The sequence below is a fragment of the Mastomys coucha genome, unplaced genomic scaffold (assembly GCF_008632895.1).
Source record: "Mastomys coucha isolate ucsf_1 unplaced genomic scaffold, UCSF_Mcou_1 pScaffold20, whole genome shotgun sequence".
NCBI classification, from domain to species: domain Eukaryota; kingdom Metazoa; phylum Chordata; class Mammalia; order Rodentia; family Muridae; genus Mastomys; species Mastomys coucha.
In genome coordinates this window covers 77,492,629-77,505,468 of record NW_022196903.1, presented here as the reverse complement: position 1 = coordinate 77,505,468, position 12,840 = coordinate 77,492,629, and the positions used below count along the sequence as shown (strand labels likewise).

At 35.5% G+C, this 12,840-nt stretch overlaps 1 protein-coding gene across 12 annotated transcripts in view; it reads right to left on the bottom strand.

Annotated features, from left to right (window-relative positions):
- Znf638 (zinc finger protein 638) overlaps nucleotides 1–12,840 on the bottom strand; it is a 141,515-nt gene that overhangs the window by 16,424 nt on the left and 112,251 nt on the right. For 10 of the 12 annotated variants that reach the window (XM_031382332.1, XM_031382331.1, XM_031382335.1 and 7 more), the window contains 6 exons: nucleotides 12,226–12,263; nucleotides 10,281–10,412; nucleotides 6,919–7,047; nucleotides 5,818–5,859; nucleotides 4,819–4,953; nucleotides 1,837–1,959 (listed from right to left, as the gene is read on the bottom strand). In XM_031382332.1, coding sequence (XP_031238192.1) covers nucleotides 1,837–1,959; nucleotides 4,819–4,953; nucleotides 5,818–5,859; nucleotides 6,919–7,047; nucleotides 10,281–10,412; nucleotides 12,226–12,263 — 599 coding nt within the window. The remainder of the gene's footprint in view (nucleotides 1–1,836; nucleotides 1,960–4,818; nucleotides 4,954–5,817; nucleotides 5,860–6,918; nucleotides 7,048–10,280; nucleotides 10,413–12,225; nucleotides 12,264–12,840) is intronic. The other 2 variants (XM_031382336.1, XM_031382340.1) reach the window with 1 other exon arrangement.

The following is a 12,840-nucleotide window of genomic DNA, read 5'->3' as shown; positions in this document are numbered from 1 at the left end:
AAAAAAAAAAAAAAAGAGGAGAAATAATATGAATTTGTGATCAATTATATCAATAATTTGTGATCAAAACAAATTAATGAAATTCTAAAGGACTAGCATTATTAAAAACAATAGCTTTTAGATTTTAAAAAAAAAATCAATTGAATGATTTTCACAGTAGGACTATTGATACCTCTTAGAAACTTTTTATATTCAAGTGAGTGGAGAATAATGTGAGACAACTTGAACGGGAATGCAACCCAGGAACTGAAGTCGGGGTGTGCTGAACTCAAGTGGTCAGGCTTGGGAATAAAGTCCCTTTACTGAGCAAGCTTGCTGGCCCAGAAATTCTTCCATCAACCAGAAATATACTAAGGCCTTTGCCATTACCCATCTGCATAAACATATTTTCTTCCTATATTTATACAGCTTTCTTCCTATTTCCTTCAAGTCTTCCAAAACAATTCTACAGGAGGTTATAACTTACCTTTTTAATATATAGAATTCCCCATCTGTGTCTGTCTCTTTATGTGAGGAACTGGGTGGGTTGAGTCCAAGCTAATCTTGAACTAATACTACTCTCTTGTATGTGTTGGAACTATAGGAATGAGTCACCATATCTGATTTCTAAATTCTTTTTAAATCTTCATTTGTTTCACAGTACTTTATCATCTGATATTTTATTATTTGATATGTATCTTTTCTCAGTTAATTCAAGAATTTAGAAAGATTAGCAAAAAGCATAGATACTAAATATAAGGTTCTATTATTTACCCCCTGCTACCGAAACACAAATCTGAATGAGATTTCTTTTTCGGTTTTTTTCAGCCACAGTTTCTCTGTGTAGCCCTGGCTGTCCTGGAACTCGCTCTATAATAAAGACTGTCTCTGCCTAACAAGTGCTAGGATTAAAGATGTGTGTCATCACACTCAGCCTAGATCTTTTAAAGATGTATTTATATTATTTTTCTACTTATATTCTACTATACTGCTATGTAAACAAAGAACATGTAAAATTTGCTTTCTTATAAAATACACTTTCTAATAAACATAAAACACAAATTTTTTTCCTCCCAGAAAGCAATAATGGATCAAAAATAGCACCTGCTTCTAGAGATACAGTAGTTCTACCAAGTCTCTCTCTCTGGTTTTCTTTCTTTCTTTCTTTTTTGAGATAAGGTTTCTCTGTATAGCCCTGGCTATCCTGGAACTCGCTCTGTATACCAAGCTACAGAGATCCACCTTGCCTCTGCCTTCCAAGTGCTGAGTTTAAAGGCAGGAGCTGCCGCCGTCACCTCCACCCAGTTTATACAAAGTCTCTTTATAAGTCAGCATCCTGACGTAGATAGAAATTTGAAAATTACTAATTTATATCATACACTGCTCCTATGATGATCAAAACTGTAAGGGATTAAAGAATTTTTTTAAAATAATCAATATAAAGAAATATCTAAGCTCAGAAGAAGTCTGCCTACAACCTGAGCCTACTCTTGACATTACATTCATGATGTATCTTCTGAGTTTTCAGAAAATTTCCGTTATTCCTTCTGAGTTTAAATCTTCTGAGTTATATCTTCTGAGTTTTTTTGTATTTATTTTATGTATCAAGTGTTTTACCTGAATGTATGAATAAGTACCATATGTGTTCCTAGTGCCGATAGAGGTCAAAGGTACCATTGCACCCCCTGGACCTTGATTACAGATGGTAGCCACATGGATGCTAGATACCAAACCTGGGTCCTCTGTAAGAAGAGCCAATGCTCTTGAAAGCTGAACCATGTTTTCCATCCCAGCCTTCTGAACCTCTAAAATAACAAATGCTTATTTATAAAAAGAAGAAAGACAGAAACCACTCACCTCTGAGTCAATCTTTGGAGATAAAGTGCAGGTCAGCACATGGTCACCTATGTTTTGTGGATTTTGTTTCAGAAAATTGTACATTGACAGGGCAGATTCAGGACTTTCTAATTGAAGAATCACCTTTAGAAAAAATATTTTTTTAAAGTATGAATTTAAAAATTACAAGTAGAATGAGGATGTCATTTAACAAATTCCACTTTTTAATGTACACCCAGGATAACTGAAACCAGGGACCCAAACATTTATTTACTCACTCACATTTCAAGAAATATTAGGTACAATAGTTAAGAGATCTGTCTACCAACTGATAAATGGATTTTAAAAATATAGACTAAGCATGCAATAGAATGCTGTTTAGCCTTAAAAAAGAAATTCTGACATATGCTACATCAATGAGCCTGGAACATATGCCAAGTGAAATAAACAATTGCAAGATAGTAAATACAATTAAAATTCTTTATGGTATCAAATGTTATTCTTATTTACAGAAACAGACATAAGGTGCCAATTGAGTCGTCTGGGTGGGTGGGTATACTGGCTGTTTTTGTGTCAACTTGACACAAGCTGGAGTTATCAGAGAAAGAAGCTTCCCTTGAGGAAATGCCTCCGTGAGATCCAGCTGAAAGGCATTTTCTCAACTAGTGATCAAGGGGGGAGGGCCCCTTGTGGGTGGTGCTATCTCTGAGCTGATAGTCTTGGGTTCTATAGGAAAACAGGCTGAGGAAGCCAGAGCAACCAAGCCAGTAAGGATTCCTCCATGGCCTCTGCATCAGCTCTTGCTTCCTGACCTGCTTGAGTTCCAGTCCTGACTTCCTTTGGTGATCAACAGCAATGTGGAAGTGTAAGCTAAATAAACCCTTTCCTCCCCAACTTGCTTCTTGGTCATGTTTGTGCAGGAATACAAACCCTGACAGTGGGCAACATGTTAAACAGTTATTATTTAATGTATAAGAAATCGCAGTTTGAGAAAATGGAAAAGTTATAGAATTATATGGTGGCAATAGCTGCACAATGTAAGTATGTTAAATGCAGCTGAACTGCCACCTAAGGTTAAAAATAGTAAATATATAATTTAAAAATACATTAAAAATACTAGGCAAAACAAATGGATATTAAAATGCCCTTTCTTTAAAACAGAACTAGTGTGTAGGGGCTAGAGAGTCACTGCTCTCCCAGAAGACCTGAGTTCAGTTCCCTGTACCCACAATGAGTGGCTCATAACTTTTGGTAACCCCAACTCCTGGGAATCTGATACCCTTTTCTATCCTCCTCTGGTATACACAGAGAGATACACAGACACAGACACACAAGCAATTCACACAAATCCACAAAAATTAAAACACATACACACCAACCTCCCCAACAAAACAAACAAAACCCCCCAATACATACAAACAACCAAAACCCCATAGAGGACTAATGTGCAAAGTTTTACAAGTTCAGATTGCTTATGTGGCACCTGTGCCCTGCCTTCGCATCCTATGCCATGCCTTGTCTAGAGAACCAGACAGGCTCTATTTATCAGTTCAAAACATATCAAAGAAAATCAGTAGCTGCCTATTACTTAGTAGGTTTATAAGGCACCTATGGTCACCACTATACCATCACATAACTTGGAACATAACTATAAAATAAATTATTACTCTGCAATAACAAAGTAACTTTGATACAAAGTATTGCTTTTTAAAATAAATACTGACAAAAGTCTTTTTTTCAAATTAGGCATAGTAGTATCACCTGCAAGCCCAGAGACTCAGGAGGTAGAGCAATACTGTAGAAAGTTAAAGATTCACATGGGCTACCCAAGAGAATACTGACTCCATGAAAGAAAACTAATTTTATTAGACATATAGCTACAATATATACTAAATATAGAAGGCAAATTAAATATAAAAACATCAACAATTTTGGTTAGAATTTTTAAGCATAAAAGTCAAATCATGAAATAAAGTTGACAAAGATTTAAATCAGTGTTTTACAGTTAGAAGGTTTTTAAAAACTATGTAACTGACGGGCAGTGGTGACACACGCCTTTAATCCCAGAACTTGGGAGACGGAGGCAGGCTGATTTCTGAGTTCGAGGCCAGCCTGGTCTACTGAGTGAGTGCCAGGACAGCCAGGGATACACAGAGAAACCCTCTCTTGAAAAACCAAAAAAAAAAAAAGAGGTCAAATGAAGCCGTGAACAGATGCCCACTGGGAGCAGGTGCAGCCACCGTGGGGCCGTGCAGTACATCTTTAAGAATATGTGACTCTGCTATGTGTTCTCAGGGAGAGACCATTGACTTTGCTTTTTCTGCTTATGCATGTTCAAAACAGAAGGACTACTACAACTCGGGTTGTCAATCCTGGAGGAAAATTTTAAATACACTTAAAAATATAAAGATTTATTTTCTTTTAAAATTATACATGCTTCTTGGGTAATGAACTGAGCATATCCACGTGTTCCACGTGCATACAGTCCACGTGTTCCACATGCATACAGGTGTCCGTAAGGACATTAAAAAAAAAAAGCATCATTCCCTAGAACTGGAGTTACACTTGGTGCATGCGTGCATGCCTGCATGTGTTAGAAACCAAACCTAGGACCTCTATAAGAGCAGCAAGGGCTACATGGAGAAAACCTGTCTCAAAAAACCAAAAAAAAAACCCAAAAAACCAAAAAACCATAAAACTATGTAACTTGCCCTTCATTTAATGAAGGTAAAAGGGCTTTACTATGTTTATATAACTAATGTATGTAGCTTCCCCACCCCATCCCACCCCCTGGCAGTAAGACATGTTCTCTTGTTCCCTCTATGAATCTTATTTCTCCTTAAAAACTAAAGAGAGAGCATCTTTTTTATTTTTTGTATTACAGTCCAGAAGAAATTGTTCTAATGTTAGACTTCTGCTTCACGGTTGAATACTGTTTATGGATGCTTCTACTAAAAAGCCAAGCTAGAAGTTATAGACTGTAAACATACGGGTTTTAAATACCTTGTTTTTGTTACTCATGAACATATAACGATCCACTTTTCCAAACTGATGTCCAACACAAAGCACACACTGAAGTCCGTCTTCAGGTAAATTGTCAAGATGTACAAATCGGTTGTAAATTTTATCAATATTTGCCTGTATTTTGTTGGAGTTTTTTGAGACAATGTAGAAAAAAAGGATAAGAATTAAACCATAAATAACTGATTAGTATTAATTAAACACTATAGAGGCTAGGTGATGTTTCTTCAAAGAAAAAGAAAACGACTATATGGAATAAAGCAAGTGGTCTTCCCATTCGCAGATTAAAGCATTGTCCTAGAAAAGGCCTTGATCATTGAGCCAACCTATAGAGAGAATCTCTTATAAACCTCAACTATCAATTAAAAAAGACATGGCCAATGAGCTGAGGTAGGAAATAGGAGGTGGGATTATGGTAGGAAGAGAGAGGATTCTGGGAAATAGTAATAGATAAAAGGAGAGATTCAAGAGAAGCTTAGAAAGACATGGACTGAGGAGCCTGGCATAAACCAACAGGTAAAAGGCTGAAACTGAAGAGAGATTAACTAATCAGGTGACATAGAATAGACATAGAATAATAATTAAACATAGACATAGTTTAATTAATTAAATTACATAGAATAAATAATAGACATAGTTTAAATAATTAAATAGACATAGAATAGAAGAATAGTTTAAATAGTTTAATAAGTTAAGCTAGTCAGGGAATGAGCCAAAGCTTATAGCCTAGGCATTTAGTAATAATGGGATGTGTATTTCCTCGATGCTTATAAAAACAACTCCTCAAACATCAGCTATATGGCTACTAATAATGCATTTTCAGTATGCAAAAAAATCTTCATATCAAGGACTATGACAGCCTTTCCATTTTTACCAAGAACCATCTGATATCTCAGTCAACTTTAATTCTTAAAAAGAAAAAAAATAAAACAAATCTTTCAAATAAACCAGTAAATAAAAGCATTTAAATGTGAAACTCACCTCTGGATCACTTTCTTGAATCAAAGTTGTAAAGAGAGCTTCCTGTAAAGCCAAACATTCAAAAGTAAAAAGTAAAAGCTCTGTCTCATTCACAAGCTAATACTTAATCATGACTTGTTATACAAAGAGCTATAAGATATGCATTATCCAGTATTTCATAAAATCAGATAACAAAAGTCCTACTCCTTTAAAATATGGTTCTTAAACTTTTTCCCTTTGATACTACTGACATGTATGTGTAACAATCCTGTAATTGTTAATGAGTTAGGATGACTATCAGGTCCTAAATGTACATTTCTCACCACTTCTATGAGATTCTATCTCCTTGTAGGACATACAGACACTGAAATGTTTTTGGATCAGTCAAAGCTGAATTTGAACAGATTTGAATTTCATGTTACTATCATGGCTTTGTGGTCAAAATACCTGAAGGAAGCAAAATTTACAGTAGCATAAAGAGCGATTCTATAACTTTAGCAGCATTAAGAGATTAAAATAATGAGGAACAGGGGGCAAGCTTCAAATGCTTAAAATAGAGAAGGTTTATTGATTGACTAAGTTTGACAAATGAGGAGGAAAAATTAAATCACCAGTACTCTGTTTTGATTGTCGGCCAGAGTAGCAGTCAAGAATGATTTCTAGTATTTTTATTTTTTAAATAGGATTCTGTCTTAAAAGTGGGCTCAGCCGGTTCTGGTGGCGCACACTGGTAGGATTTGCTGAAGGAGGCAAAGGCAGGAGGATCAGTTCGAGGCCAGCCTGGGCTACACATTTAAATGGGGCTGGTGAGATGGCTCAGCGGGTAAGAGCACCGATTGCTCTTCTGAAGGTCATGAGTTCAAATCCCAGCAACCACATGGTGGCTCACAGCCACCCGTAATGAGATGTGATGCCTTCTTCTGGGTTGTCTGAAGACAGCTACAGTGTACTTACATATAATAATAAAAAGTGGGCTCAGTGGTCAGTAAAAGGAGAGGAGACTTTTGTAGCTTAAAAACACTGTGACATCCCCAAAATAAACTAGATAATAAAAAATAAATTTGATCTTAAAAATTTAGTAAAATCTAGAAAAAATGATGGTTTAAGTCTTCTATTATTTACCTCATCTTTCAAGTCCACATCCTCAGGAGCCATACTTATGGAGAGCTGATTCCCATCCATGGATATTGGAAAGCAGGTGTAAAATTTTACCATAGAATCTGCAGATTTTTTGTTTATTTCTATATATGCCTTTAAATATAAAAATTATAAATTTAAGAATTATAAAATTCTTCCTTAGAGTCAAATGACTTTAAAATCTTAAACAAAGCAACCAAAGTCATAGGAATAGCAAAGTCCACAGGCTAAGACTAACATAACAGTAAGCAGGACATAAGTGAATTGAAATACAATATTAAAAAGAGAAGCAAAACACATTCTAACAACTGATACTGAAAAAAGTTTCAGTTTATTTATCTAGGTTTGTTTTGTTTTTTTTGAGACAGGGTTTCTCTGTTTAACAGCCAAACAGAGGTCCATCTCTGCCTCCTGAGTGCTGGAATTAAAGGTATACACCACCATGCCCGTGGCCACCCTGTTTGTTTATTTTTCATACAGGGTCTTATTCTGGACCTTGGGGCACTGGAATTACAACCAGGAACTAATTTCAATGCAGAAAAAGTCTTATTATTTGCATTCACAATAGTACTCAGCATAAGCAGACATTTTTATCTATTATTTTTTTTTAAATATTTAAGACATTTAAATAATTCTTTAGCTTTAAATTACTTGTCATTAGTGCTGTAATGGTATTTCCAGTTACTTACTCTACTTGGGACAACAATGAGTCCACATTGTATTGCCTGCCCATTAGTGCCTTAATGACCATTTGTTGTCAATTTGTCAAATGCAGCAACCTGTGTTCAAGGAACCTTTATTTTATATCATGGCCACAAAGTAACTTTAAGTACCAAGGAGAAGCCCTTAAAGGTACTTCCTGTAAGTAAAAAAGCAAAAATAATCAACATAACAGACTGAGAAAAAAACAATGCATGGGGCCTGTATGAGTACTCAGTGGGAAAAGGCTCTTGTAGCCAAGCCTAACCACCAGAGTTAAATTGTCCTCTGGCTTGCATGCACATGCTATGGCACATGCATGGTCACATATTACACACAAACAAATGTAACTCAAAAACAACAAGAAAAATAATCGGATGCTCAGTTTGGTAAAAAATTATCATAAGAACAAACCCCAAATCCTTAAGATTATAAAGTTGGGGAAAGAAATGGGTGCTAGCATTAATCTCTTAAATGCCAATATTAAAGTGGGTGAGATAGAAATGATTCATTATCAAGAAAGAGATGTTAAATCTGTGTATGCATGAAATATGAATACCGAATACCTAGAGTTCAGTACCTCTTAATTTCAAACACCCACAGAGGTACTGAAACAATTCTCATAGATAAGGGGAGACTACTGGTAGGAAAGTCTGGTATTTTCCCATATGATTTTAGAAAAACATTTTATCCCCAAGTATTTAATAATTCTACTCAATACTAAACAAATCTGGGCAGATAATCTTGGTTTGCTGTCTTAGATCTTTGGATATATTTAATCTCTATTTACTCCATGTTTTGGTATTGCAATATAAACTTATCAATTGGAATTATTTTTAAAAGCTCAAAACTTCCCATTTTACTTTATTATCATATGAAAAAATTTTAATGTTAAAAAATATACTGCTTTCTATTTTTATCTTCCTTTAAGCATTACAAATAACCTATATTTAAAAATAAACTTTATGAGGCTGGAGAGATGGCTCAGTGTTTAAGAGTACAGGCTGCTCTTACAGAAGATCATAGCCTCTTTTAACTCCTGTTCCAGAGAATTTGATGCATTCTGCTGACCTCCAAAAGGACCAGGCACACATGTGACAACCAACCATACATAAAAGCAAAATATTCATACAATAACAATAAAGACATAAAACTATAAAAAGAAAGCTATACTCCATATCCTGTGCTTCACCTCTTTAAAGTGTGTACAATTCAGTAGTGTACTTAGAGAGCTGTGTAACCATTACACTTAATTTAAAATTGCACATAACTCACCTACTATTCTCCATTGTTCAGTAAACACACGAGCTGATGGTCCTGATCCATGTATTCCACTACTCTAAAAAACTTAGTGACTGCCAACTTGGCTGGGTCATAAGACTTCCACCACCCAAAGAGTAATTAACTTTTAGTTTTACATTCTTTCCAGAAATCTCCCCTCCTGTACAGTTATTACAGCACCTCACACGGTTGTTTATTAACAAGAAATTTTACTAAGCTGTTCTTAAAACAACAATTATATTTTATCTATGTGTATGTATATGTACTTATATGAGTTTATGTGCATCATATGAATACAGAAACCCATGTGGTTTAGAGAGGATATTGATCTTTTAGAACTGGACGGGTAGTCTTGAGTTGCCAAGTAAGAGTTAAGAATTGAACCTAGGTCCTTCTTCTGTAAGAATAGCCAAGTAATCTTAAACACTGAGCTATCTTCCCAGACCATTATTAATCTTTTTGTTGTCCTACCAGTGATATTTAATAGGCATTAAACAGTTTCTAGACTCATATTAAAGTCAACAAAAATTACACATAAAAATAACTCTAAAAAAATTTTAAATTGGGGGGGGCTTGTCTGCATGTATGGCTGTGTAACACACATGCTCTTGGAGATCAGAAGAGGGCATTGGATCCACTAGGACTGTAGTTATAGGCTGTTGTGAGCTGTCATATAGATGCTAGGTATCAAACCTGGGTCCTCTGGAAGAGCAGCTAGTACATTTAATTGCTAAGTCATCACCCCAGCTTCCATTTAAATAAATGGTAAAAACAAAAAGCAAAACAAACAAACAAACCAAAACCAATTATACTTAATTGGTTTCGGTATACTGAAATAAAAGATACTTGTGTTTTTCAATTTTAAAAATCCTTTAGTTAGGCTAGGGATGTAGCTCAGTAGTAAAGCATGTACTTGGCCCTAAGTTCAATTCCCAACACCCCATATCCACCCTTGAGAGAAAGGAGAGGAGAGTAGAGGGAGAGAGGGAGATTGAGATTAACTGATTATAAAGCCAGGTTGGGGCCGGGTGGTGGTGTTACATGCCTTAATCCCAGCACTTGGGAGGCAGAGACGGGGATTTCTGAGTTCGAGGCCAGCCTGGTCTACTGAGTGAGTTCCAGAACAGCCAGGGCTATACAGAGAAACCCTGTCTCAAACAAACAAGCCAGGCTGGGATAAAGGGATCACGAGTTTAAAGCCAGACCAATAACTCTTTGAAAAACACAAAACAAAATAGCATATAAAAAAGTTTTTTAAATAAATTGCCAACTTAAAGAGATTAATTTTGAGATGGTCCCTAAAATCTTTAGTATTATTTAATTTTAGTGTTATCAAAATGTGCTTATAAGTTATCATAAATTCTTACCTTTTTATGAGATGATAAAACCAAAATATCTTTCAAAGCACCAAATGGTTTTGCTAAGTTGTAAATTTCTTCTGTAGAGTATCCTTTGTTAGGCAAATTAGAAATAAAAACTACGCTCATTTCCTCCATTTCCTTCAAAACAAATTAAGAATGTGATTGGTATTTACTTTGCATTTAATACTGGAGGAAAAGCCAAATACATCAGGAGACTAATGGGATCTCAAATTAAATGTCTTTTGTGGTGGTTTGAATGAGAGAAATCCCCATAAACTTTATACATTTGAATGTTTGATCCCCAGTTAGAACTGTTTGAGAAGGATTAGGAGGTGTGGCTTGTTGGAGTTGGTGTGACTCTGTTGGGGGGTTAACTTCAGGTCCAGTCTTACTCTCTATGCTTCCTGTTGTGGGTGGTGGTAGTGGTAGTGGGGGGTAGGGAAGGAGGTGCATGCCTGCCAAATGCTATTCTTCCCAACCTTGATGAAAATAGACTAACCCTCGGAAACTGTAAGCAAGCCCCCAGTTAAATACTTCTTTTGTAAGGTGACTTGGTCATAGTGTCTCAGGAATAGAACAATAACTAAGACACCCTTAGATTGTGCAAATTTATAACTTTCAATTACATAGAATAACTACAGTCATACCATCTCTCATCTAGTCCAGGTCATCAGCCTCCTTTAGGCTTACTGTTTTCAAATATAAGTTCTTATCCTCCTCTCTCTGACTACAGCTCCTTCCTTCATATACGCTGTGCCTTATAATGCCGTATGTAGATAAAACATCCAAAACAGTGTCTTCTCATCTTCCTGAACAACACTCTCTTGGACAGTAATTTTTAAGTTCACTTATTTCCCTTAAGGTCCTTATACCAACAAGTAAGTACTTCTGAGCTTTATTTTGTTCTAGATCTACTTATTCTCTAAGTTGGTTTTCTCATTATGCTAGCTTTCCCTTTTGTAGATACTGGGAAAAATTCCAGAGCTTCTATGGTAAACTTGGCGTATTTTGACTGTAGGGGGTGACAAAGAAAGAAAGAAAGGAAAAAAAGAAAACCTGCAAGGAGTCAGAGCTTTAAAAAAAAGTGATTAACAGCCAGTCTCATGTTTATTTATATATGGCTCTTTCTAAAGAGTTTTAGGGAAATGCTGAACTACACTAACCCCATTATACCAGTACTTAGAAATACATTTCTTAAAGAAAGACATACTATTCAGTCATTTCTTACTCAGTGGATTATTTAAAAAATTGAATTTGGGTACTGCATATGAACAACCTATATTCTAACCAATAAAATCTAGATGAATGAGATTTTAACATACTCTTAAACATAAGAAAATAAAGTGAAATTTATGTCCTTCAAGTAAATAAAAAGAGACACTTGTTTCTGTACAAATAATAAGCCTTGGTATTCAAAATATTTACTTATCTCACATTTTAAGGCGAGCAAAAAAATGAAACTTTACAAAGGATTATTAGAAACTAGCTCAGTTAGTGAAGTACTTGCAACCATGTACAAAACTTTGGGTTTTAATCCATCAATGAATAAACTGGGTGTGATAACATACTCTAGTAATACCCAAACTAAAAAAAGTTGAAGAAGGAAATGAAAGTTCAAGGCTATTCCTTGCATGTTCAAGTTCAGTCTGGGATACAAAGAAAGCTTGTCTCAAAAAAAAAAAAAAAAAAAAAAAAAATCACCTAATGAAACAAACAAAAAAAAAAATTTCCAATGTATACAGGTTCTGGTTTTTTTAGTTCCAAAAAGTTGTTACCTATTCTAAACCAATTTTGCCTTAAGATGCTCTTAGAAGAGAGTAATATTCATAAACAAACACATTTATTCAAGGTTGTTAAACCAACACTATATCTAAAGAGTTGAAAATGACTAAGAATTTTTGCCATGCCAGTTGCTCAAAGAATTCTATGTAAATAAAATACAAAAACTGACCTTGCTCACTGGTTCCTTTTCTGTGGCCTCCAAAGTACCTTAATTTCAGAAAAACAATGAAAACACAATTTTTAAAAGTTCATGCAATCTTCAAGGTTCTTCTTTATACCGTAATAAATTAAGTAAGTTATCTGGATATATATATTTATGTCTGACAAACGGCTAAGAAACAGCAGGATGGAAGTATAAAAGGAACAGCAAATCTGCCCTGTTGTATTGAAAAATGATTCTTTTCTCACACAATATATCCTGATTAGTCCTCCCCCTACCCCATCCAGTGGCTCCCCACACCCTCCCCTGCTTCCGGATTCACTCCCTTTTGGTCTCTCATTAGAAAAAAACAGGCTTCTAAGAGATAACAACAAAATGTTAACAAAATAGAATAGAGTAAGATAATACAAAAATATTACATCCAAATTTGGACAAAGCAAATAAGAGAACAAAAAGCGCAAGAAAAGGCTGAAGAAGCAGGCCATTAATTCACACACTCATAAGTCTCATAAAGCCGGGCAGTGGTGGCGCACACCTTTAATCCCAGCATTTCGGGGGCAGAGGCAGGGAGATTTCTGAGTTCGAGGCCAGCCTGGTCTACAGAGTGAGTTCCAGGATAGCCAG